At 35.8% G+C, this 27,779-nt stretch overlaps 2 protein-coding genes across 4 annotated transcripts in view; both read left to right on the top strand.

Annotated features, from left to right (window-relative positions):
- LOC101896620 (neural/ectodermal development factor IMP-L2) overlaps window positions 1-27,779 on the top strand; it is a 59,184-nt gene that overhangs the window by 26,774 nt on the left and 4,631 nt on the right. The window contains exons 1-2 of one of the 3 annotated variants that reach the window (XM_059124405.1): window positions 17,583-17,795; window positions 27,389-27,706. In XM_059124405.1, the coding sequence (XP_058980388.1) occupies window positions 17,793-17,795; window positions 27,389-27,706 (321 nt within the window). In that variant the 5' untranslated portion in view covers window positions 17,583-17,792. Of the gene's footprint in view, window positions 1-17,582; window positions 17,796-22,934; window positions 23,074-27,388; window positions 27,707-27,779 lie in introns of those variants that run through there. The other 2 variants (XM_005176698.4, XM_005176696.4) reach the window with 2 other exon arrangements.
- On the top strand, window positions 21,518-23,073 carry LOC131803306 (uncharacterized). The gene has a single exon (XM_059124406.1). It carries the CDS (start codon window positions 22,345-22,347, stop codon window positions 22,444-22,446), a length of 102 nt encoding a protein of 33 aa, XP_058980389.1. The 5' UTR covers window positions 21,518-22,344; the 3' UTR covers window positions 22,447-23,073.

Raw genomic sequence — 27,779 nt, 5'->3', positions numbered from 1 at the left:
TTCTAAGACAGCAAGGTATTTATATTATCTTTTTCAAGAAAACTGTAAAATCTTGCAAGCAATCAACTGATTTATCAAAACAAAATATTTTTCCTATTAAAAAGAAAGCAAGTAAGTTCGGCCCGGCCGAACTTGGAATACCCTCCACCATTTTGAACGAATTTGAAAATGTTCAAAAAACTAAAATCCGTTATAAATTCTTTTAAAATCTTAAAAATAACGAATATAGCCGTTATATTGGGGTCTATACGAAGACGTGGACCTGCATAGGCAACTTTTGTCATAAGCCATTACGATATGCAAATACGAAACTTGAAAAAAAATCCGGTGAATAATGTAGTTAAAATCATAAAAATAATGTAGTTAAAATCATAAAAAAATAAAAATGCTATATTAAGACCTGAACATGCAGAGATAATTTTCTGTCACAGGCTGTAGTACCTATTAAGAACTTCAAATATGAAATTTCAAAAAATTTCGGTTAACATTGTATCTTAAATCTTCAAATTACCGAATATAGGGGAGTACTGATATATGGGATCTATACGAAGATCTGGACCTGCATAGACATTTTTCTGTCATAGACTATAGTTCCCTTTACGAACTCTAAATACGAAATTTGAAACAATTCCAGTGAATAATGTCCCTAAAATCATAAAAATACCAAATATAGGGAAATACCGTTGTATGTGGGCTATACGATATCGTGAACCCATGCAGACATTTTTCATCCAGGGGGTAAAGTACTCAAAAGGAACTTCTAGTATGGATTTTCAGACAATTTCATTGAAAAATTTGGCTACAATTATCAAAATAGTGAATATCGGGGGTACCGTTATATGGCGGTTAGACGATATCGTGCACTTATATAACCCATTTTCGAACTTGACCTGCCTGCAGACAAAAGACTGATCTGTGCAAAATTTTAGCTTCCCGCCTTCATTCTTTTTGACTCTAGCGGGATTACAACAAATGAACAGACGAATGGACGGACAGGGCTAAATCGTCTTATAATTTTACGCTAATTAAGAATATATATACTTTGTTATTATTATTACTATTTCGATGAGTTACAAACGGAATAACGAACATAATATACCCTCAATGTTTTGTATGGTAGAGGGTGTAATGACAAGGTCGAGTTAGTCAAAAGAGGGTTGCCATATTCAATTCAGCCATATTCTATTGTTTACTATGATGGGTACTTTAATTTCTTCCTTTTTTAATTAAAATTGACACTGTCCCCTCCACTGTTAATGGCAACTCAGTATCTCCATTGGTCAAGATGACTGATCATCTTAGTCAGACGCTCAGGCGAAATGTAAAAAAAAAAAACAATCGCTTAGCAACACCGAAACACACACCTTTTTTCTTCAAATAATATCACTTCCATTGGTAACCGGCTATACAGTCGATACATCTGTTTATTTGTCTGTCTGGCGGTGTCGCTTGTAGTTATTTGTTGCTTTCTATCTTTCGAGCCGTATCATATGTATTATATTCCGCATAACATATTTATGAGATGTCAGATTCGTAAAGATATGGAAACATGGTTTCATGCTCAATATTCAAGTGTTCAAATGTATCCGATCCGCAAATGCTGTCCCAGGCGTTGTCTAATTAGCAGGATTCCAACAAAATACCCGCAATTCTTCATTGCATTTGGATGCAGAGAGACGTCCAGTTGTTAGTCATTCCACCATTCATTAGCTTTTTTAGTGCATTCATCCGCCGGGTAGGTCAACATTTTGTATGTGGTTCGGCCTGGGGTATGGCGAATTTTTCCACATGTAGTTTATCACGTAATCGTCACAGCATCCAATTCCATTCCATTCGGTACATCGACTACTAGTCATTCGCATTGGATTAAGTGTTGAATGCACCGACTTGATTTGAATATCCCGCCAAATGTAGACATCGCCGTGATGACTACACCGATATGGGCACGTACATATGTACTTATACAAACATGCACACACACACACACACACACACTTCATAATTAACTTTTACATGCTGTGACTGTGACAGTCATTTACTGTGTTCAGACATGAAATGAAGGCAGTCCATTGGCACGACTGGCTGACCGCGACAAAGACCTGGTCAATGACAAGCAAATGTAATTCACTTAACCAGCCGCTGTAATGTTGGCCGGCATTTGAATAATGAAGCGGAGCACAAGACCGAAATCAACGAAGTGTTTAATTAAGAAATAGCTATCCTTTTGGGATGAGATATTAAATAAAAGTCCACTGATTCGTAAAATCAAGACCTGGATTGAAAATATGTCTCTTGACATTTTTTACTAAAACATTTAAAATGTCGATAGTCAAGAGGTGCATTATACAGGGTGAGATGAAAAAACTGCAACCAACTTCTGATTGCTGTCGTTTCTTAGCCAGTTGTTCCAGTGACAGCTCATTATACTGTTTACCAGCGTTCAAAAGCATTTTGGTGAGAATTTTCCAGAAAAAAGTTATTCGCGATGGAATTCAAGCGTGATAGCGTGATTTCGTTATATTTGGCAGGAAAACCACATGTGGCTATCGTTAGAGCACTCCAGCATTTAAATGTGAAAAAAACTTTTGTGTCTCGTACCATCGCTCGTTACCGTGATACTGGAAGCGAAGTCCGACGTCAAGGAAATGGACGGAAGAAAACAGCAACATCAGCAGAAAAGGTTCGAAAAGTAAAGAAGCGACTTGATCGAAACCCGCGTCGCAGTGGCCGAAAAATGGCTCGTGCGCTGGACATATCGCAATATTCCATTCGGCAAATATTGAAAAATGAGCTCGGGGTAAAGCCATTGAAATTCCAAAAAGTGCAAGAACTTACAACGCAACAGAAACAAAATAGACTCAAAAGAGCTAAAGAGTTGCTTCGCTAGGCCGAAAGCGGTGAACTGCCGAATTTGGTTTTCTCCGATGAGAAAACATTGGTTGTCCAGCAGTTTGTTGACAAACAAAATGATCGTGTTTACTTGCCGAAGAGGTCAGCTGAAAATGTGCACCTTCGGTTGGCCACCAGAACTCGAGCGCCGGCCATGGTGATGGTGTGGGCCGCCATAATAGCCGATGGTCGCTCTCCTCTCGTATTAATCGGCCTTGGCATCAGAATAAATGCCGAATGTTATCGCCAAAAAATTCAGGAGTGCACGTAAAACATTTTGGCCGCAGACCTTGGACATTCCAACAGGACTCAGCACCATCGCACTCAGCACGCGCCACCCAAAAATGGTTACAAAATGAGGTTCCTCGCTTCATACCCAGCGCACAAGGGGCACCAAAATCTCCGGACTATTGTGGCTGGAGTATTTTGGAAAGCAAAGTTGGCACTAAAAAAACCAAAGTTTCGATCACCTCAAGCAAGCTCTTCGACGGGAATGGGCCAAAATACCGCAGAGCAACATTTGGGCAGCGTGTGACGGTTTCATTGGCCTTTTTAAAGCCATAATTCGTGCCAAAGGTGACCAATTCAAACAAATCTAAACTTATTCTAAAATTTGATGCTATTTCCGACATTTGTTTGCTTTCATTCAATAAAATTAAAAAAAAAATGTAAAAATTATGGCGTTTGACTTTGTTGCAGTTTTTCTATCTCACCCTGTATCTGGTACCACACACACATTTTGACATTTTCTAAAAATTATCACATATTTTATATAAAGTTAAGGAAGTAGACGATATTGTCCAAATCTGACACGTCACAATATTTATATCATATTTATTTAGGTCCTATACGAAATGGTCAATATTGGCACATTCCTTCGGATCTTACATCATCGAACATTGGCTGAGGGTATACATCTGCCGGCAAAACCGACCAATACTTTTTAACTAGTTTTTTTTTTTTTTTTTTTTTTTTTTTTTTTTGTTAAGTTAGGTATTTGCTGAGCTTAGTTATCGTAACCCCCTAGGATTGTACCATTAACAATATAAACGTAAGACTCCCGTAATTCCCAATAGGCTGGAGAGAGCTCTACAAAAAAGTAGCAATTGTCTGGCATATTCTACCGGCTGGCTCTACTTCAAAACATTCGCTACTGCCGTGATCGCTCGTTAAAGAAGAACACCTGCTAAAAAACTAAAAAAAAAAAAACAATTAAAGAGACTTGTAACTTTACAAACAATGGCAAAAATTCTGCTGATAACAATTGACGACAAACGGAATGCGAAATGTGGCGTCTAGTCACGCGGCGTGTCAAATAGTCATTTCCCATTAATTGGGCCATTCATTTACACACACTTTTGCATAAATACGAAGACGCTCCGCGGCGGGTTGAAAAGAAATAGCTTTGGGTTCATTATAACAGTTCACACTTCAATTGCATAATTTTTCGTCGTCGATGCGTCGTACGTGTCGTACATAGCTAAATTTATATGCATTGCCACTCTGCATTTTCAATGGCTCTAAGATGAGGCAATTCACTAACTTAATTTCAATAAAAATACAAATACAACAATACACACATATGCAATTTTTGTGTGTTTTTCTGTCAATTAAAGTCAATTTTGTCGAAGATATAAACGAGAGCTACAATTGTTATATGCGTATCTATAACCGGTTGTCTATATTTAGCCATCCCTCAATACATTGTCAAATATTTTAGTAGAATTCAATTACAAATTGATACAATTTACTAATTGTCCAAGTGATCGAATCGAAGATGAATACTTGGTCCATATGTGAGCAATACGCTGATGCTGGCCAGACCGGACCGGACCGGACAGATAACGTTAAGTGTCGTCTCGGCATAATAAATTTGATTGCTTTTCTGTGACTTCCTATGAACGGCAGACATCAATTTCAAGTTTTTTTTCTCAATTTTCACACGTTATGTGATTCTATTATTATTTCCTTATAAACGTTAGGGATGCATTGCAGTTTGTTTGAATTGGAATTCTTCACAAAAAAAAAAAAAAAAAAACAGACATAAATTAGCATCAAGTAGAATCTTTTTAATAATGCCACCGGGAATCGAATTTATCCACTTTTACACATGGTACAATAAAATGGTAAGCTAGAGCTACCTGAAGCTGAATGACTGGAAGAAACGTACATTGTATTAAGCAGTTTTGCCATGGAATTAAGAGATTTGACAATTCGGATCATGAAGACAACCGGATGCATATTTCGGATCTTATAATCGTTTTTATTGTTCAAAATATTGACTTATGTGGTGGGGGAGGTACCATAAGGAATGGTCCGATCTCTGCCATCTTTATAAGGATGGAAATATTGAGATGTGCCAAGTGTGAATGGAGTCGGATGTTAATTTCGTATTTTATGAGCATCATGAATACCCAATATTTTGACCCTTTGTGGGGGAGGTACCAGAAGCAGTTTACCGATATGACCCATTTTCACACCAGACCTAGGATTAATATTGTGATGTGTGTAATTTGAAGACAATCGGACTCTTACATCACATTTTATAAGAGTTATAACTATTCCAAATTTTGACCGTTTGTGAGGGAAGCACTTGATGGTGTAAACCGATATTATCCATTTTTTGCACCTGACCGAGAACTGAGGCAAACATTAGGATTTACAAAGTTCGAGCAAAATAGGATTATTGCTTTTCTTTCTGTGCAGAAAATATATATATTTTTTTTAATTTGAAAATTTTGAAACTTTGTGGGGGAGGTACCAGAAGGTGTGGACCGATGTGTTCCATCTTAACACCAGACCTTGGGTTAATAAAAATATTGCGACGTGTGTAATTTGAAGACAATCGGACTCTTAGATCACATTTTATAAGAGTTATAATTATTTAAAATTTTGACTGTTTGTGGGGAAGGTACTTGACCGTGGACCGATATTGTTCATTTTCGCACCTGACCTAGCACTGATACAAATATTAGGATTTTCAAAGTTGGAGCAAAATCGGATTATTCTTTCTTTTTCCGTGTAGTAAGTTATTTTCTTTTGAAAATGTTAACATTTTGTGGGGGAGGTACTAGAAGGAGTAAACCGATATTGCCCATTTTCCAACTCGATCTAAGTTTGATAAGAATATTACGATGTAAAAAGTTTGGATCAAATCGGATACTACCTTCGAGGGTTATCGTGCGCGCCAACCAGATGGATGGACATTGCTAGACTCCAAATGTCGTGAAACGGATTTGGTCCAAAGAGACCTAGGGTCTAAAACCTTTATTTCGATGAGGCACGTTATGGCCGTATCAAATGATATATACCATCTCTCGCCATATTGCTGAGGGTATAAAAATATATATTTTCTTATTTTTATACCCTCCACCATTGTACGGAGGGTATATTAAGTTCATGATTCGGTTTGTAACTCATCGAAATAATAATTTTAGACATAACAAAGTATATACACATATTCTTGATCAGCGAAAATTTTAAGACCACAAAGTCTTCGCATAGAAGACCACAATGTCTTCAAATAGAAGACTACAAGGCCTTCGCATAGTAGACCAACAGGTCTATTCCTGGAAGACCAGAAGGTCTTCTAATATAGGAGACTAGAAGGTCTTCTCTTAGAAGACCACAAGGTCTTCTCATAGAAGCCCAGAAAGTTTTCGCATAGAAGACAACAAGGTCTTCTCATAGAAGCCCAAAAAGTTTTCGCATAGAAGACAACAAGGTCTTCTCATAGAAGCCCAGAAGGTCTTCTCCTAGAAGAGCTGAATGTCTTCTCCTAGAAGAGGTGAAATTCTTCTCTAAAGTCAAAATGAATTAAAATAGGAAGCTACAATTTTGCACATATTAGTATTTTGTCTGCAGGCATGTCAAGTTCGAAAATTGGCTATATCGGTCCACAATATTGTATAGGCCCCATATAGCGGTACCTCTCAATATTCGGTATTTTGATTATTGTAGCCAAATTTTTTTAAGAAATTGTTTGTAAATGCACAAAAGGAGTACTTTAACCCCTGTAAGAATATTGTCTATATAGGTCCACGATATTGCATATCCCCCATGGAACGTTACCTCCCGATATTCGGTATTTTGATGATTGTAACCAAATTATCTGAAAATCAACAAAAGGAGTTCATTCTAAGGACCTTACGCCCTGGAAGGGTATTGTCTATACATATATGTCCACGATATCGTGGATCACCCACATAACGGTACCTCCCTATGTTCGGTGTTTTGGTGATTTTAGCGTCATTATTCACCGAAGTTGTTTTAAATTTCGTATTAAAAGTTCGTAATGGGTACTACAGTCTATGACAGAAAATTGTCTATGCAGGTCTACGTCTAGCCTGCATATAACGATACCTCCCAATATTCGGTATTTTGTTGATTTTAGCGACATTATTCACCGGAGTTCTTTCATATTTCGTATTGAGAGTTCTTAATTGGAACTATAGTCTATGCCAGAAAATTATCTATGCAGATCCTGGTCTTCGTATAGGTCCCATATATCAGTACCTACCTATATTGGGTATTTTGACGATTTTAGGTACCATATTCACCGCTAATTCGGATACAATTTTGGTAATGTTCAAGAACCTGCAAGAATCTACTAGTTTTGCAATTTCTCAATCGATTATTGTATTAACATTTTTACGTTCTTGCATGTTCTGGAACAGAGTATTGGGCTAGTCGATTTCCCCATAAGTCAAATTTTCACATGGTGGAGGTTATAAAAAGTTCGGCCACCCACACCTTTTGGCTTTGGCTTTATAAGTTTTAATTTCTTCCACACGACATCCCTGAGATCATCGTGCCACAAATTTATTTCTAAATGGCACCATCTTTTATTTAATTTATCTCAGTTTTCTTTGTCAATTATGCAGGAAGCAACTTCAACTATGACTAAATCGCAATAGCTGCAATTTATTTCAAATGAAAAAAAAAAAAAACAAAAAATAACAAATCTTACAAACCTGGACGTGTTTTATTTGATTGAGAACATCTTAATTGAAGTTGAATGAATAGCATTTACGCGTGTACACTTTCAATAGACGCCGGAAAGGTGCCAAATCAAACATACTTGTCTTGACAAATAAAAAATGACAAATTATTGCAAAAAAATGTTTCGATGTTGGTTCTCAGCACTTATCCGCTTCCTCATACAATACATGCATAAATCTTGGACAGAAAGAAATCTTAATAATAAACGTGTTATAAAAAATGTTGAAGATTTTATGACACCTCAAATTAAATTTAATAATATTCCTGCCTTCCTTTGTGTTCCATTTGGAATCAGAGGAAACTGGAAACTACCAAGGGATTCGATTTGCAGTTGTGAATCTAAATGCAGTTGCTTATTTTGAAAAAAAAGATGAAATGTAAAAAAATTTACCCAATGTTAACATTATTATTATCGAACAAGAATTGAGCCGCGTTAGAAAAATTCCCATTCCTTTTTTGTGCAAAAATTGTATTTAAAAAATGAAATAAAAAAAAAAAACAAGTAAAAAAGCTGTGCGAATACCCTCCACCAATTGGAAAGAATTCGGCAATTCTCAAAAACAATAAAATTCTTTAAAAATTCTGTTAAAATCTTAAAATTACTGAAAGTAGCTGTTATATTAGGGTCTTTACGACGACATGGACCTGCAAAGGTAACATTTGTCATAAGCCATTACAATATTCAAACGCGAACTTGAAAAAAAACGGTAATAATGTAGGTAAAATCATCAAAATACCGAATATCGGGAGGTACCGTTATATGGGACCTGCATGGTCCATTTTCAATACCAAAAGTCCTGCAGACATAACATACATTTGAGTAAAATTTTATCAATCTACTTGAATTCCTTCGGAAGTTAGAGTGATTTCCACAGACGGACGGATATCGCTAAATCGACATAGAATTTTATGCTGATCAAGAATATATATACTTTGTGGGGTCGAATATGTATATTTCGAGGTGTTACAAACGGAATGTCAAACTCAATATACCCTCCATACTATGGTGGAGGGTATAATAAAAATAAATAAATAAATAAAATCCCTTAAAAAATCTGTTAAAATCTTAACAGTTATATTAGCGTCAATACGACGACGTGGACCTGCATAGGTCATAAGCTATTACAATATTCAAATGCGAAACTTGAAAAAATCCGTGAATAATGCATCTAAAATCAATAAAATACCGAATATCGAATATCATCAAAATACCAAATTTAAAACCGTTCCGTTGAATGATGTAGCTTAAATCATCAAAATACCGAATATCGGGAGGTACCGTTATATGGGGGCTATACGAAGACGTAGACCTGAACAGACAATTTTATGTCTTAGGCCAGGTATTATCCATAACGAACTTCAAATATCAATTTTGAAACAATTCCGATGAATAATGTAGATAAAATCATTCAAATACCGAATATAGGGAGGTACCATTACAGGTGACCTATAGCAAGACATGGACCTGCAATACACAATTATCAGTGACAGGCTCTAGTGCCCATTAGGAGCTTAAAATACGTAATTTGAAACAATTCCGGTGGATAATTTCGCCAAAATTAATAAAATAGCGAAAAAGGAGCGATACCGTTACAGGGGACCTACACGAAGACGTAGACTAGCATTGATAATTTTCTGCAACAGGCTTTAGTACCAGTTAGGAACTTGAACTATGAAATTTACAACAGTTCTGGTGAATAATGTAGCTAAAATCATCAAAATACAGAGTATGGGGAGGTACAATTATATGGTGCTAAACGAAGACCTGGACCTGGATAGACAATTTTCTATCAAATACGAATTTTGAAACCATTCCGGTGAACAATGTCGCTAAAATCATCAAAATACCAAATATCGGGAGGTACCGTTAAATGAGTGCTATACGAACACGTTGACCTGCACAGATAATTTTCTTTCACAGGCTATAGTACCCATTACGAACTGTTATTATGAAATTGGAAACAATTCCGGTGAACAATGTCGCTAAAATCATCCAAATACCGAATATGGGGATGTACAGTCATATGGGGGCTATACGTTATCGTGGACCTAGATAGCTCATTTGCAATACCAAAAGTCCTGGAGACCAAACATACATTTAAGTTAAATTTTATCAACCTACTCCAATTCGTCCGAAGGCTAGAGTGATTTCCACAGACACACAGACAGACGGATATCGCTAAATCGACATAGAATTTTATGCTGATCAAGAATATATATACTTTGTGCGGTCTAAAATTTATATTTCGAGGTGTTACAGGCGGAATGACGAACTTAATATACCTCCATACTATGTATGGTGGAGGGTATAAAAATATTAATATTGATTTTATCGGAAGGACTTAACGCCTGCTTAAAGTGTGTCGCTAATTTACCGACACACTTCGTCAACTACGGAAAAGCAAAAACAATTGAAAAATTATTGTTATCGATAATAGTCGATAAGTCAGTCATTAAATAGTAAGAGAATATCATAACTTTGCAATCTCCATCACTTGTTTATGTTATAATTTGTAAAAAATTAACACAATAAAAAGGATTCTCTTTTAATGATGATCAGATATATTTCATATTTTTTTTTTTTCAAATTTTCACTTCTGCCACCAAACCAAAAGTGCAGTGTGCTTTAGCCACATCCGGTCAGCGCCGTTTGTCGTTCATCATTCATTAACGTCATGCCGGTGAATTGCACAATCTTAACTAGGCTACGAAGATAAATGAATGATGCACTCGGATCTGTTAAAAAGCAATTTTACGCGAACAAAAAAAAAACGCTTATTCACCTGAAAAAGTATCATAGAACAAGGTTTTTCGTTGACACGTAATAATTATAGGAAATTTATACACAGGGCAGGGAGAAAGGGGTTTATGTAAAAAGGCCCTTTTTTGTAATAATTTATAAATTTTATAGAGGTTTCAGAGTGAAACAAAATACGAAACCAATGTTGCTAAAAATAATAGCTAAAAATTCATCTTTTAGTTCCACCGGTAAAAAGGCAAAGAAACAAAGATATTGTCATTCAATAATACCACATTGCAGGTCAAAAATGCAAAGTTTTTCAGGTGGTTAAAGTAATAATTTCACTCCTAACCTCATTTTCGTACCGTACCTAACCTCACTCTCATTCAAAAATTAACACCGCTGGTTGATATTTTTAGGGCCCCATCGCCTTGCAGTCTGCCCTTTAGCCGTTTGCAATACATGCACACACATACAATACGCTATACATATATGTGCATATGTAATACCACAACCACAACTGCGTCGTCGAATGCCACAATGTCTGCCATCGTTTGAATTAAAAATGATTTTATTTTAATGAAAATTGTTGGCGTGACTAGACGTAGCTAAGCCACTTTGAAGAAGTTGTGAACTAAAAACCTGCTATAACAGCAGCAGCCATACCAACAACAAAACGAACAATTATCGTGTATAATATGATCGTGCAAATAATAAAACAAGATTGCAAATCTTACCCCACGGATGCGGTATTCATCAGAGGGAAAATGCCGACAACCATGTCATTTGTATAGGCATGGAAGTATGCATGTAAGTTTGTGCAAAGTCACATATACACATACATGTCTACATGGATCTCTTCGATCTAGGACTTGTAGAACAGCACAGAAAGGTTATTAAATTGGTGTTTACATTATCCGTAATCAGTAGCTATATTGCGATACAGCCGAACCATAAGCAAAATTTTTAACTAGGGAACATCAGGAATCGAATGCAAGTTAAAGAACTCTAAGAAAATCAGAGAGGCGTAAAAAATTATTATTGAGCAGATGACTTTTAGAGAGAACTACTGAGTAAATGTTATGTTAGTTAACGTTCATCAAACTGGCGAACTGAACCTGAACTTTGAATACCCCCACTATTTGGAACGAATTTGGAAATTTTCAAAAAATAAAATCTGTTAAAAATTCTTTTAAAATCTTAAAAATACCGAATATAACCATTATATTGGGGTCTCTACGACGTGAACCTACATAGGCTTTGTTTGTCATAACCCATTACCATATTCAAATTCCAAACTTGAAATAAACGGTGAATAATGAGCTCAAAGCATCAAAATACCGTATATAGGGAGATACCGTTATATCAGAGTTATACGAAGACCTGAACCTGCACAGACAATTTTCTTTCATAGGCTGTAGTATCCATTACGAACTTTAAATACGACATCTCAAACAATTTTGTTTAGTATTGTATCTAAAATCGTCAAAATACCGAATATACGAAGACCTGGGCCTGTATACACAATTTTCTGTCACAGATTGTACTTCCCATTACGAACTCTGTACAATCCATTACAAACTTCAAATACCAAATTTGAAACAATTCCGGTAAATAATGTAAATAAGATCATCAAAATACCAAATAACGAAAGGTACCGTTATGTGGGGGCTATGTGAAAACGTGGACCTACATGGCCCATACATTAAACTTAACCTGCCTACTCGTAAAGTAAACATATGTGCAAAATTTTAGCCTTCTATCTCAATTCGTTCGAAAGATAGCGTGATTACAACAGACAGGCAGACAGACGGACATCGCCAAATCGACTTAGAATTTTACGCTGATCAGGAATATATATACTTTGTTGGGTCTGACATGAGTATTTCGAGGAGTTACAAACGGAATCACAAAGTCAATATACCCTCCATAGTATGGTGGAGGGTATAAAAACATTAAGTTCGGCCGGGCTGAATTTTAATACCCTTAAATTTAAGGTAAAGGAAAAATTAATGTTGTAGCCAATTTTATGCTTCAAGGATTGTCATCTACCAAATCTTAGTAAATACCAAATTTGAAACAGTTTCGTGGGTAAATGTGACTAGTAATAAAATATCGAATATCGGTAGGTATCGTTATATGCGCCATAGGAAAACGGGGATCTAAATATTCATTGTGCTAGAACCAATTATGACCTGCAAACACCAATTTTTAGACAAATCCATTGAAAAATGTGACAAAAATTATCAAACTACCGAATGCCGGGGATACCGTTATATGTACGCCATAGGATAACATGGACCTAGATATTAAATTTTCTGCAAACGGAACTAGAACCCATTATGAACTACAAGTACCAATTTTTAAACAAATCCGTTTGAAAATGTGGCAGAAGCCATAAAAACACCGAATGTCGGGAGGTACTGTTATATGGCGGCTATACAAAAACGTGAATCTATATATACTATATAACTGGATCCCATTATGAACTACAGATGCCAATTTTTAGACAAATCAGTGGAAACATGTGGCAAAAATCATCAAACTACAGAATATCGGGGATACCGTTGTTTTGTTCGCCAAAGGAAAACACGGACCTAAACATTCAATGTCCTGCCAACGGAACTAGAACCTATCATGAACTACACATATCAATTTTTGGACAGATCCGAGGAAAAATGTGGCAAAAATGATCAAAACACCGAATATAGGGAGGTACACTTATGTGAGGGCTATACCAAAATGTGGACCTTTATATACTAAGTTCCGCCACCGGAGCAAGAACCCATTATGACCTACAAACACCATTGTTTTAGACAAATCCGTAGAAAATGTGGCCAAAATCATCAAATTAGTCGGAGGCACCGTTATATGGCGGCTATACAAAAATTTGACCCTATGCATACAATGTTTCGCCACAGGAGCTAGTATCCATTATGAACTACAAGTACCAATTTTTAGACAAATCCGTGGAAAATGTGACGAAAATCATCAAAATACCGAATATCAGGAGGTACCATTATATGGCGACTATACCAACGGAATAAAAAAGTCAATAAACCCTCCTTTTCAAGGTGGAGGGTATACAAAGAATGGGTATTAAAAGAATGGCCTCCAAAGGATAGATAGAATATTGTCCTTATTTTTGCTTGGAAAAGCCCATTGTCATGCCTTCTATGAATATCAAAATGAAAAATTTTTCAAAATCTTACATTTTTAGTAACCACATTTGCATTTCGGGTCTTATTTAACAACCTGTCATTGTCATTTTTTTCTTGGCTGTTAAACAACTGCTCAATTATATGATAGATTCATACATACTTACACATGTACATACACATGTAATATATCACACGTATATCGTTAACAATATTTTACAACAAGTGTTGGCTGGTTGTCTGACTGCCTGTTTGGCTGTCTGGCAAATATCATTTGTTAACCACCTATCAACCAACCCATCCAATTCGATGCGATCCTACCGTCCACCACAGTCCGCACCACCACCACCAGCACAGCCCTGCCCCAACAACTTGGGTGAGAATCTCTTATTCATATAACCAACCGACAGGCCGACTAGCCAGCCAACCCACAGAACGACATCAACACAGCAGACACAGTGGCATCAGTGCAAACCATCGGATCGCATCGCTAAATAAATGAATCCAAAGATCAAGATTTAGATTATATATATACATATGTACGAATATAGATGTATGCATGTGGGTATGTAGGACTGTTCATTTGTCGATCTATAGGTGTGCAGGCGAATGTATGTATGTATGCATCAGAAACAAAATCAGAAACAAAAAACTAAAAAAAAAAAAAACGAACGACGAGATAAACCGCACTCTGCTGCCAAGACACACGAAGAAAACGACTACGAAATTCGTTCGTAACACTCCGGTGAAGTTTTGTCGTCATCAAAGGCCATTACAGCATGTGGGCCTTAACTCCTGGCGAATGGATTCAATGAAATTTTCAAAATTTTTAACAAATTTAAATATTTTTCATTTTAAATTCAAAAAAGTGTTGGGACCACTAGCTGTTACCTGTGCTATTGTATCATGTTTGTTTATTCAATAGTTTGTATAAATTGTTAATGGATGTTTATCAAAAAGTCCAGTAAAAGTACAAAAAAAAAAAAAAAAAAAATTAAAAAAAAATTAGTCGGCGGGACCGAATATATGATAACCTTCACCACTATGCATATTTAGTAGAGCTCCCGTAATTTGGGCTGATATTAGCCATTATTTTCACAATAAACCTGAAATCGGATTAAGGATATATATAGGAGCTATATCCTAATTTTAGCCGTTCTCGATAAAATTTGGCAAAGGTATTTCTGGTCTATATCTGATAAATGGTACCAAATATCATTGTTTTCGAATGAATATTACGAATGTGAGGGACGTAAACACCAAATCAGATGAAACATATATATGGGAGCTATAGCTATATCTGAACCGATTTTCTCCGAAATTAATGTAATTGCTTTTAGTCTGAATTCGGTGGGATATGCAAAAATTCAAGTCATTTGGACTTATATTGGCCATTTGTTGCACAATTAACCCGAAATCGGTTGAGGATATATATGAGAGCTATATCCAAATCTGAACCGATCTTGACAAAATTTGATACACTTATTTCGGAGCTGTATCTGATATTTGGTACCAAAGATCATTGTTGTGGAATGCATATTACGACTGTGAGGGACTTTACATCCCAAATTGGATAAAGCATGTATATGGTAGCTTTAGCTCTATCTGAACCGATTTACACCAAATTTGAAATGCTAGTTTATAGGATGAATTCTGTCGTAATTATCAAAATTCCGTCCATTTGGACTGATCTTAGCCATTTGGTGTACAATAAACTTAATATCGGATAAAGATGTATATGGGAGCTATATTCTTATCTGAACCGATTTCGATACAATTTGACAGAGGTAATTTCGAGCAGTATCTGATCTCCAGTACCAAATATCAATTTTGTGGAGTTCATATTACGCATGTGAGGGACTTAAAACCCCAAATCGGATGAAACATATATATGGGAACTATAGGTATATCTGAACCGATTTTCTCCAAATTTGATTAAATGCTTCTAGACTGAATTCGGTGGGATGTACCAAAATACAGGTCATTTGGACTTATATTAGTCATTAGGTGCGAAATTTACCCGAAATCGGTTGAAGATATATGGGAGCTATATCTAAATCTGATCCGATTATCAATATAATCGGATAGTTCTTGAAATCTAAATTTAGTATTAAGGTCTCTGTTCATGTGTTGCCTGGACATATGGAGCTTGTTTCATGGTACTAAATTTGGTATGGGTTGAAGGAATAGAGATACAATTCTGAAATTTGATATTTAGATTACTGACTTTATTTGTGTTTGAGATTTAGCGGTGGTTTGGAAATGCGTCCTATATTTGTACAAAAGTACTAAATGGTATTAAATTTGGTATTGGGTGAAGGGATAGTGCTGGAGTCCTCAAATTGAACATTTAGGTCTAGAATTGAGATATGGAGCTTGGATTCGGAAATGTGTACTATAATTGTTCGAAAATTACTAAGTGGTACTAAATTGGGCATTGAGTGATTGCATAGAGCTGGAATCCCGAAATTTGATTTTGATGACACTGTTGTGGTTAAGATATGGAAGTGGTTTTGGAAATGTGTCCTATATTTGTACGAAAATACTAAACGGTACTAAATTTGTTATTGGGTGAAGGGATAGGGCTGCAATCCTCAAAATTTGATATTGAGGTCTCTGTTGGCATATGGAATTGAGATATGGGGGTGGTTTTGTAAATAATTGTACGAATAGTACTAAATTTAGTTTTGAGAGCGGGGGTAGTTCTGAAATCCTGAAATTTCATATTTAGATTCATATCTCAGTTGGTATCTAGGATTCAGATTTAGAGTATTGCATGAAAAGTATTAAATAATACTACATTTGGTATTGGGTATTTGGAATTAAGATGGTTTTGGAAATAAGTCCTATATTTGTACAAAAAGTACTAGATGGTACTAAATTTGGTTTTGGGTATGGGAATAGTGCTGAAACCCCGTTTTGATCTGTGATCTGGAATCTGAGATTTAGATTTTGTACGAAAAGTACTAAATTTGTTATGCGGTGAAGGGATAGAGCTGAAACCGTAAACTTTTAGTCAAGCTCTTGTATTTTAGACAAAAGAATTGGATATAACGTCATGGTAGAGCTAAAGAAGTACCATTAAATAATGTTCAAATCTGGAGCATTGGTAGCTTTTGCAATGCTTCTGGCTGACGTTCACTTCACAATCGACAATTCCGCTTATTTACATACCCATTGGGCCAAATGTGTAACTCCACGTTTTTAATGTAGCCTCTATCAAATGTGGCTCCTACTTGAGTTGCAGATGCATGTTCCATTACACCTAGGACCTGGCTCACCAAAGGCCCTCTTCAAAATATTAGAAATTACCGAATACGCTTAGCGATGATTATTAACGTTTGATTGGATTGGAATCAAATTAAAAAAGCAAGCAAAATCTTTCAGATTTGCGAATGTAATGAAACGGCTCCTCGCCGGCACAACGCACACAAACACACACACACACGCGCAGAGATATTCTGCCGCTGGCTAATGGATTTGTATGGCTAATAAAATTTAAATACAATTTCCTTTTTTATCGACTTGATAGTTCTTAACTTCTTTCCGGCTGTGCGGCAGTGTTTTAAATGATCGCACCGGCAGTTGTCGTTAATATTTCTTAAATAATTTTGTTGAAAATTAAACAAATGGAAATTCCCTCTTCCAATGTGATATTAAACAAAATATTCCTTTTTTCACAATACGCCATGCGTCAAAATCTAAAGACCACGAAAAATTGTTGGGAAATTTTAAATGACTTAAAAATTAAATGAAATTTAGAAATTTCTATAAACTATATATGGTGTAAAAAATATATATGAGTACGAAAAGTGATAATGTAACAATACTATTTAAATTTGCTCTTATGGAACAAACAAACGAAATAAGTTAAATGAAATAATTGTTTTGAAGCGAATCTGAGACATCCATGCAAGAGTTGAAACTTTCCTTATTGCCACATGTGCCACATTTCTAGTACAAATAAACCAAGTGATATAACGATATAAGTGATTAATTTATGTATGGTAAGCATTAATTGAAAATCTATTGTGATTTTTTTTTTTTTGGCTAACAACTCACAAATCAAAACTAGAATATAAGATTTTATCAGTACAAAGGCCAGCATCGGTTTTAAGAGTTCCAAATTAGAATTGGAGGAGTTCGAATAGTACCAAAAGGTACGAAAATTCTATCTTGTATGAATTAAAGACCCGAATTATTGTAGGTGACATTTCCATTCCATTTTTGAAGAAAATTGTACGACAAATTATATGACATGTACTAAATATTTAGAAAACCAAGTTAACAAATATCTGTCGGTTTTGCTGACAAATGTGTACCCTCAGACAATGTTCGATAATTTAAATATATTTCGACTTCTGTTATGGTTATTCAAATTATTGACCTTCTATGAAGTAGGTTCCGAAGAAATGGGCCAATATTGTCTATTTCGTAACGGACCTAAATAAATCAGACATAAATATTGCGACATGCCAGGTTTGGACTAATTGGTTACTTCCTTCACTTGATATCAAATATGTGATAATTTTTAGAAAATGTATAAATGTGCGAGAAATACCAGATATACTTGGCCGAAGTATTCCATTTTCACACTAATACAAATAAAAATATTCGTATAGGCAAAATTACACGAAAATCGAACATGTATATGCAATTTTATGCAAAATCGAAATTTTTCGATATAGGAAGTTGTAAGGAATCGCTGACTTGTTTCGAAAGTTATGACAGAAAAAATATTGATATTGATTGATGTAAAAAAATGTGGAAAAAAAACCATCAAAATATCGAATATAGGGAGGTACCGTTATATGGGGGGGGACCCATGCATGCAATGTTTCGCCACCGGAGAGGACCCATTATGACCAACAAATACCAGACAAATCCGTGAAAAAAATTATCAAATTACCGAATATCGGGAGGTACCGTAATATGGGGGCTATACCAAAACGTAGACCTATAATTACAATGTTTCGCCACACAAACTAGGACCCATTATGGCCCACAAATAACAATTTTTAGACAAATCAGTGAAAAAATGTGGCAAAAACCATCAAAATACCGAATATCGGGAGGTACCGTTATATGGGGGCTATACCAAATCATGGACCCATACATGCAATGTTTCGCCACCGGAGCTGGGAACCATTATGACCCACAAATACCAATTTTTGGACAAATCCGTGAAAAAATGTGGCAAAAAAACTAAAATACCGAATATCGGGAGGTACCTTTATATGGGGGCTATACCAAAACGTGGACCTATACATGCAATGTTTTGCCACACGCACAGGGACCCGTTTTTCAGACAAATCCGTGAAAAAATGTGGCATAAATCATCAAAATACCGAATATCGGGAGGTACCGTTATATGGGGACTATACCAGAACGTGGACCGATATATCTCATTTTCAATACCAACCATCCTAGACACAATGCAAATTGCTCTGCTAAATTTGCTCTACGTCAAATAATGTGGGCTGTATCGTGATTTCAACAGACAGGCAGATTTTATGCTGATTATGAATATATATACTGTATGGGGTCTAAGACGAATATTTAAGGATGTTACAAACTGAATGACAAAGTTAATATACCCTCCTTTCCAAGGTGGAGGGTATAATAATAAGAAAGAGAAAGGACTATTTCTGTGTAGTAAAATATTTTTTTTCGAAAGTTTCGAACTTTGGTGTGGAGGTACCAGAAGGAGGGGACCGATATTATCCATCTCCGATCTAAGTTTGATAATAATATTACGATGTACGAAGTTTGGAACAAATCGTATACTCCCTTCGATGTTATCGTGCGCACCAGCTACCCAGACACACAGGCGGACTGACATCGCTAGATCTACTCCAAATGTACTGAAACGGATTTGGTCCAAAGAGACCTAGGGTCTTAAACTGTTATTTCGATTAGGCACGTTTTGGTCATATCAAGTTATATACAGGGTGAGATAAAAAACTGCAACAAAGTCAAACGCCATAATTTTTACATTTTTTTTTTTAATTTTATTGAATGAAAGCAAAAATGTCGGAAATAGCATAAATTTTTAGAATAAGTTTCACTTTGTTCGAATTGGTCACCTTTGGCACGAATTGTGGCCTTCAAACGGCCAAAGAAACCGTCACAGGCTGCCCGAATGTTGCTCTGTGGTATTTTGGCCCATTCCCGGCGAAGCGCTTGCCTGAGGTGATCGCCACCTTTGGCGTTAAGTTTTGGTGGCCAATCGAAGCTGCACATTTTCAGGTGACCTCTTTTGCAAGTAAACACGATCATTTTGTTTGTATCATTGTACGCTTGTAAACAATTAAATGAGCTGTCACTGGGATAATTTTAACAGCTGTCGGGTCGAGTGGCTTAGAAATGACAGCTGTGTGAAGTTGGATGCAATTTTTTCACTCTCCCTGTGTATTCTTGATCAGCATAAAATTCTAAGTCGATTTAGCGATGTCCGTCCGTCTGGGGAAATCACTCTAGCTTCTGATCGAAATGAAGTGGGTTGGTAAAATTTTACTTAAATGCAGGACAAACGGGCCATGCAGGTCCACGTCTTGGTATAGCCCCATACAATTATAGCTCCCTATTTTCGGTATTTTGATGATTTTAGCTACATTATTCACCGGAATTGTTTTAAATTTGGTATTTGAAGTTCGTAGTGGATACTACAGCGTAAGACAGAAAATTGTCTGTGCAGGTCCCCATCTTCGTATATCCCTCATATAACGGCACCTCCCGATATTCGGTATTTTGATGATTTTGGCTACATTATTCACCGGAATTGTTTCACATTTGGTATTTGAAGTTTATAATGGATACTACAGCATATGACAGAAAATTGTCTGTGCAGGTCCACGTTTTGGTATACCTCCCATATAATGGTTCCTCTCTATATTTTAATGATTTTATCTACATAATTCACCGAATTTTTTCTTCAAGTTTCGCATTTGAATATTGTAATGGCTTATGACAAAAGTTGCTTAAAAGTTGACAAAAGTAGGTCCACGTCGTCGGATAGACCCTTATATAACGGCAACATTCGGTATTTTTAAGATTTTAACAGAATTTTTAGCGGATTTTATTTTATTTTTAAATTGCCAAATTCGTTCCAGATGGTGGAGCGTATTCGAAGTTCGAACTTAAAGCTTTTTTGTTTGTTTAAACCCATATAATACAACTATATAGAGCTGTGTAGAGTAAAATCTCTATGTTCAGGTTAGTGACCAACATGACATTGGGCTAGCTGGCTGTTGCATTTTTCAAACCTCAAACCGCTCAACGATGTCTTTACAAAAATTACTGAATGAGTTAATTGAACTGTGATTAATGTAGTGAATGCTTGAATGCATGGATTAGTAGTCCTCATTAATGCTGATAAGTCGCCTGCACTGTAGCTACACTGCACAGACCCACTCACACACACACACACACACTCATCAAATACCATTGATACCTGGCCACATGAATTTGTAAAACGATCAGCTCTATGGAATTCTGTGTAATGCACTCCAAGTAATTACAAAAGAGCAATTTGAGTAAAATGAGCAGCGATAAGAGAGCGATAGATTTGAGCTCCGCTCATTTACTTTTCAGACTACCTTCTCACATAAAGAAAACATATTTTGAGAGCACCTTTTTCGAAATTTGTTTGTTTGTATGGATGTGCGTGTTTGCTTACTACGTGCCTCACTTCTCACATTGTCTATATATTGGCTGTTGGTTCCAAATAAGATCAGTACTGTTTTAGTCACGACTAGCAGAACATCTTCTCTTGTTTTAGAGCGCTTAACCTACTGCGGATCTTTTTTTGTTTCAATTTAAAAAAATACACAAACAACAACCACCTCAATATTGTTCGTATTCAACGAAGTGCGGTTCCTTACAAGCGAATCAAAAATTCTTACGGAAGAACGTTTGTTTTTTTTTTTTTTTGTAATTCATTTAAAAAGTACTGGTGTGTAAACCAAGACGATCGATCGTTTGGTCGTTTTGACAACCAAAAGGAGACAGAGAAAAGAATCAGAGCCAAGAACGGCTAATTAAACGAAAAGAACTGTAAATTATTGTGTCTTTGTAATGTCTTTTAACTGGTTTAAATTGTGTCATTTCGAGGCTAAGCAGCAGTCAGCTATTCCAAAAAAGTTATTGCAAATCGTTACCAAATTGAACACGAAAATGTTTTGAACAGATTCTGAGTTTTGAGATATTTACTACTCAAAGAAACAGTAAAGAAAGCAATCAGTAAATGATAATTAACACAAAAAATACTAAATTCCGAATTTAGTAAAGCAGAATAGCGAAACGGAAAAAAAGTGAATTAAAACTGTGTCAAAAGAACCCTTGAACCATAACGCAATAGCAAACGCATAATAAAGTATATCTTCGAAGATTCTCTATTACCTTCGAAGCTTTTCGAATCATAGCCACCAGCAGAACGTCACTGTGAGATACGCATCATTTGTCGCCATTAAACGCGAAGAGAAGAGAAAAATCGCCAAAATTCCGCCCTCATTGCAAATAAAGTTTTCCAAAACGGATACCTTAAGAGGACGACCTATGTCAGTGCAAAATTATTTATCGTTGATATTCAATCAGAACGCCAACGCTCTGTCGAGGACACCGCATAATTTAGAATTACTGAACTCTTTTATAACGTAACAGTGAAAGTTTTAAACGAAACCCCCACAAGAACAACAACAACACAATAAAAAACCGTGACAACGTCGTCGCCGCCAGCCATCCGCCATAAACCCCCCTGCCCGTCAAAAATATCAGCAACGATCAAACCGTGGAAGAGCCGCAAACGCCGCCGCCGCCGTCGCAGCAGCATACAAATTTTGATTTAAGGCGCCGAATACAGCCTTTGAACAATAGCCGTAGCAATTTATCACAATACCACCAACAACAGCAGATACCCTGTCACATCAACGTCAGGAATTCTATAGCAAAAGAAAAAGAAAGAGGAGACGAGAGTGCAATCAACCAAACAAAAAAAAAAGTAGAACAAAGTAAAGTTATCATCAAGTTACACACGCACACACACACATTGTGGACTATAAAGAGAGAAAAAGTGGAAATAACCGACTCTAAATAAAAAGGAATCTAAAATCATTTTTGTTTGGACAACTGGATATAGTTTTTCGACAACCAATTTGTCATCAATTCGTCAAACCCCCAAATTGATATTTTGTAATTATCAAATCAAGATTCGATTTTAACAAGTTTTTGTGAAAATTTGCCATCATTCATAATCAACGAAGAAAACGCCGAAGAAAGAAAATTAAAGTAAGTACCAACCGAGAGAACAATGTGACAATGTAAAAACAGACAAATTCTAATTATCTTGGAAATTTGGCTCGAACAAATGAAAAAGTTTAAGCAAAAACAGCTTAATAATAAAAATTAGTAAGGATTTTTGGAATACGGCCTTCTGCAGGCCTCCCTGCACATAGAAAACATTCATTAGGAAGGTGACTAATTAAAATATGTTTTAGTTGGAATATCTTTTCAAAATAGTAAGGCAGATAGAAGGTAGACGTATCTACCATGCATCGTTTAAAGATAAAGAGGTTCTATTATTTGGATAAATGGACTCCATGGATAAAAAAAATCATCGCAGAATATATACCAAAGACCAATTATTTATATTCTGAAAATAAAATACGTTCCAATAGTACTCGTTAGCAATAAACATTTAATATGATTTTTTTTTATGGCTCTACGGAATTTAAATATTTGAATGCAATGCATTTTACCGATCTTCAATGGATTGATAAAACTTCTGTAGGTCATTTGGAAATAGAAGAAATAAAATAAATCTAGTATTTTCAAGTCATAGTCAGGGCTAGTGCACACACAATGTTGGAGTCATATGTAATAATACATTTTCTACATTTATGTTAAGGATTTTCATAACATACTTTAAGGCCCTTCACACAATTTTTGTTTTTGAAAGACAAGTAGAAAAAAACATTAAATTCAAACGGGCAGAACTTTAAATACCTTGGAAAAATGTGGCAAAAATAATAAAATTACCGAATATCGGGAGATACCGTTATATGGGGGCTATACAAAAACGTGGACCGATATATCTCATTTTCAATACCAACCATCCTAGACACAATACATGCAAAAAGTTCTGCCAAATTGTGAAGCTCTACGTCAAATAATGTGGACTCTATCGTAATTTCAACAGGTAGACGGACATGGTTAAATCGACATAGAATTTTATGCTGATCATGAATATATGTATATACTTTATGAGGTATACGACGAAGATTTAGGGATCTAGATTTCGAACGAAATGAAGTAAGTTGAAAAAATTGTACTCAAATATATATTATGGGGTATCTCCCTATTTTCGGTATTTTGGTGATTTAAGCGACATTATTTACCGTAATTGTTTCAAATTACGACTGAAAATCATTTATGCACGTCCAGGTCTTCGTATAGCCCCGATATAACGGTACATCCCTATATTCGGCATTTTGTTAATATTTGCTACATTATTCACCGGACAAGTTTCGTATTTGAATATTGTAATGGCTTATGACAGAAGTGGCCTATGCAGGTCCACGTCTTCATATAGACCCCAACATAACGGCTATATTCGGTTTTTTAAGATTTTAAAAAAATTTTTAACAGATTTTTTTTTTATTTTTTTTTTAATTTCCAAATTCGTTCCCAATTGTGGAGGGTATTCAAATTGTAGCCCGGCCGAACTTACTGCTGTTTTATTGTCTAATTTTTTTTCTTTCATGTAATATTCCTATCTTTAGATCTCTAATAAAAATCTCCAATGAAATCGAAGTATGCGTAAATTCTTGGAATTATATATTATCTCCATCTAAATCAAATTCCAATGTTGTGAAATTAATTTTTGAAAATCGTGTCACGAGGTTCTCTATTTTTAGTTGCTTTCATTTGGTTGGCTTTGGCTCTCTTGAAGACATCCATAAATTATAAGGCATGACGTGATATAAAACACAAGACAAAACATATACACAGATTTTGAATATAGCGATGATCATAATGACCGAATGATATTTGATTTAGGAGTACAAACATCCGTACAGACATTTATAACAAAAATAATGTATTTCATCATAGCTATTTAATTCTTGAACCCTTTTTTCTTTCGAACGAAAGACATTTGTATTTGCATTTTGTTTCTTGTTGCGGTATTTTTTTTTTGTCTTTGTTGTAATGTTCCGTCTCGTCTGTGGTTTGTCTGATGCAATCGTATTTAAATATTTCTATTTTATAATGCATCGACAATTTAGTTTTAATACAGCAAATGACAGGGAAATTTCTAAATATACAGATGAGGGGAAAATCGATTACTTAAACGGAAGAAATAAAAACTTTATTAAAATGTTTGCTTTATTTTGAAAAGTCAGTTCGAAAATCGATTTTAGCTGATTGGACAAAATCGTATAATCGAAAAATCGACTTTTTGTTGAAAACAAAAATCAAAAACCTTTTTTAGCCTTTTTATACCCTCCCCCATTCTATGGAGGGTATATTAGCTTTGTCATTACGTTTGTAACTCCTCGAAATGTTCATGATAGACACTATAAAGTATATATATTCCGGATCAGCGTAAAATTCTAAGATGATTTAGCGATGTCCTTGCGTCCGTATGTATGTTGTAAGCACTCTATCTTTCGAACAAATTAAGATAGAAAGCTAAACTTTTGCACACATGTGTTTTTGGCCAGTAGGCAAATTATTTTTACTTTTGCGTATAGCCCTCATATAACGGTACCTCCGAATATTCGATATATTGATGATTTTAGCGACGTTATTCACCCGAATTGTTTCAAGTTTCGTATTCGAAGTTTGTAATGGGTACTACAGCATATTCCTCGTATGCAGGCCCATGTCTTGGTAAAGCCCCTATATAACGGTGTCTCCGGATATTCGATATATTGATGATTTTAGGCACATTATTAATCCGAATTGTTTCAAAATTCGTATTTAAAGTTTGTAATGGATATTACATCATATGCCTGAAAATGTTTTATTCAGGTCCACGTCTTCGTATAGCCGCCGTATAAAGGTATGACAGTATTTTTCGTAATTTTTTGAAATTTTCTCAAGTTCCTCCAAAGTTCAAATTCCTTAATAGTTCGGCCCGGCCGAACTTAGCTGCTTTTTTACTTGTTTCTATTATATTATGAAATTCGAATTCAAATTTTGTCCCACACTGTTCGATTATGATGTTAATTATGTATGCCGTTTTGTCATTGGTGAATCAAGGCGATTTTTTTTAGATTATCTAATTTTGTTTTTGCAAAGATTAATGTCTATGGTGTGGTGTGGTGTGAGAGAGTATGGAATTGCTTATACTCTCCCATCCACCTACACACACACACACACACACACACAGAATATAAACGAATTTCATGAATGAACCACTTCTTCACGCTGCCATCATATAAACTTTGCGTAATTGGCCAATAGGTGGGCAACTATAAATGATAACCCGCACAATAGTTGGTGTTTGGTGGCCCAACACCTACATACATATATACATAGTTGAAAAAGGGGGCTCGACCACGCTTCTTGCTACCTATGGTAATAAGTTCGTTCTTGTTCACTTTTGTACATATCCATTTGTTCGACAGTGTGACCCATGTCCTATGTTAATTTCGCGTGATCTTTTTGGAACATTTGAATGCTTAAAATCTTTGTAGATCGTTCCGATAGGCGGCCACATCAATGGGAAAACTAATGTCAATGACAACTAGTCCCAATCCATTGGGGATAGACGATCGTTCTTTTTTTTGTATGGCAAAGGAAATGTTGTACCGGAAATTATAATTCATTCATTCACTCATTGTTCAGACATCTATGATTAATTCCTCTGTTCAATTTGTTCTTGGGTTTTTTCTCATTCTAATCGTCTGGGATTCTGTTCTTCGGTAGCTTGCTTGCTTGCTGCTTGGCAGAAAAGCTGTTTGTTGCCAAGAACATTATCACGGCGTGGAAAGACAAAATCCCCAAAGCAAAAAATCTCTCTAGTTTGTCGGATCGATAAATCGTTGTCAAATAAAGCGATGCCATACCTACGTATGTACATACAAACATACATACATACATACATACATACATACATGCAAGGAAAGCTATGAATCGCTGTGCTATTCACTTGATAACTTGGCTTTTATAGGCAAAAATACGACAAAACTCGTGAGTGTGTTTCATTTAGTCAAGTTGGCAACGTCACGCCGTAGTGATAAGCAACAATATTCGCTAATTTTAAGGTAATCATTTTTGCAAAAAAAAAAAAAAAAAAAAAAAAAAAAACAAAAATGAAGAAATGGAATAGATTCAAGATCTCAAAGGATCAAACTTTTTAATTTTTTTTGGAGAGCTTATCTCTTTCGAAAGAGCATCACGTTATTTGCGGGTTGATTGACCCTCAAAATATCTGTCATGGACACTGAGATATGAGCTAGGTGCTGTATACCTACCAGCTAGGTGCTGCATACCTATATTGTAAATTTATATAATACGTTTTAGTCTGAATTATTACTCCCTATTATAAAGTTTTTGAAAAAAGGCTCAATAAATTTTTTTTTTCATCTCGTTGCAGAAAATGAACTTACTACATCTTACGATACTGGCCCTGCTGGTTCTTTTAAGCAACAGTAGATGCGGCTCCGAGGCACGTGCCATTGACGATGTGGACAATTCCATTGAGGCGGGCGTTGAAAAACCAGCCCAAACAATGTTATCGAAACAATCATCAACACCACGCACCAGATTTGGTCAGGATTGGATTAAATTCACCAAAACGCCACCAGCGAAGATAATGCAAAATCCCGGCACACCCGTTGAGATAGTATGCGAAGTAATGGGCTCACAAATACCCACTGTCCAGTGGGTTGTTGGCCACCTGCCCTTATCAGAGGTAAGTTTGATTGAAAGAAAAACAAAATCGTTTATGATTGCTTAATAGTCCCACTTAGTCATTATTATCGACC

Source organism: Musca domestica, unplaced genomic scaffold (assembly GCF_030504385.1).
Source record: "Musca domestica strain aabys unplaced genomic scaffold, Musca_domestica.polishedcontigs.V.1.1 29, whole genome shotgun sequence".
Classification (NCBI taxonomy): Eukaryota; Metazoa; Arthropoda; class Insecta; order Diptera; family Muscidae; genus Musca; species Musca domestica.
Note: the sequence above shows the minus strand (reverse complement) of the source record. Positions and strands in the feature narration are given on the sequence as shown.

Bases quoted from the DNA above. Each gene is read 5' to 3' on its own strand.
- LOC131803306 (XM_059124406.1), top strand. From the start codon at position 22,345: ATGTCAGTGCAAAATTATTTATCGTTGATATTCAATCAGAACGCCAAC.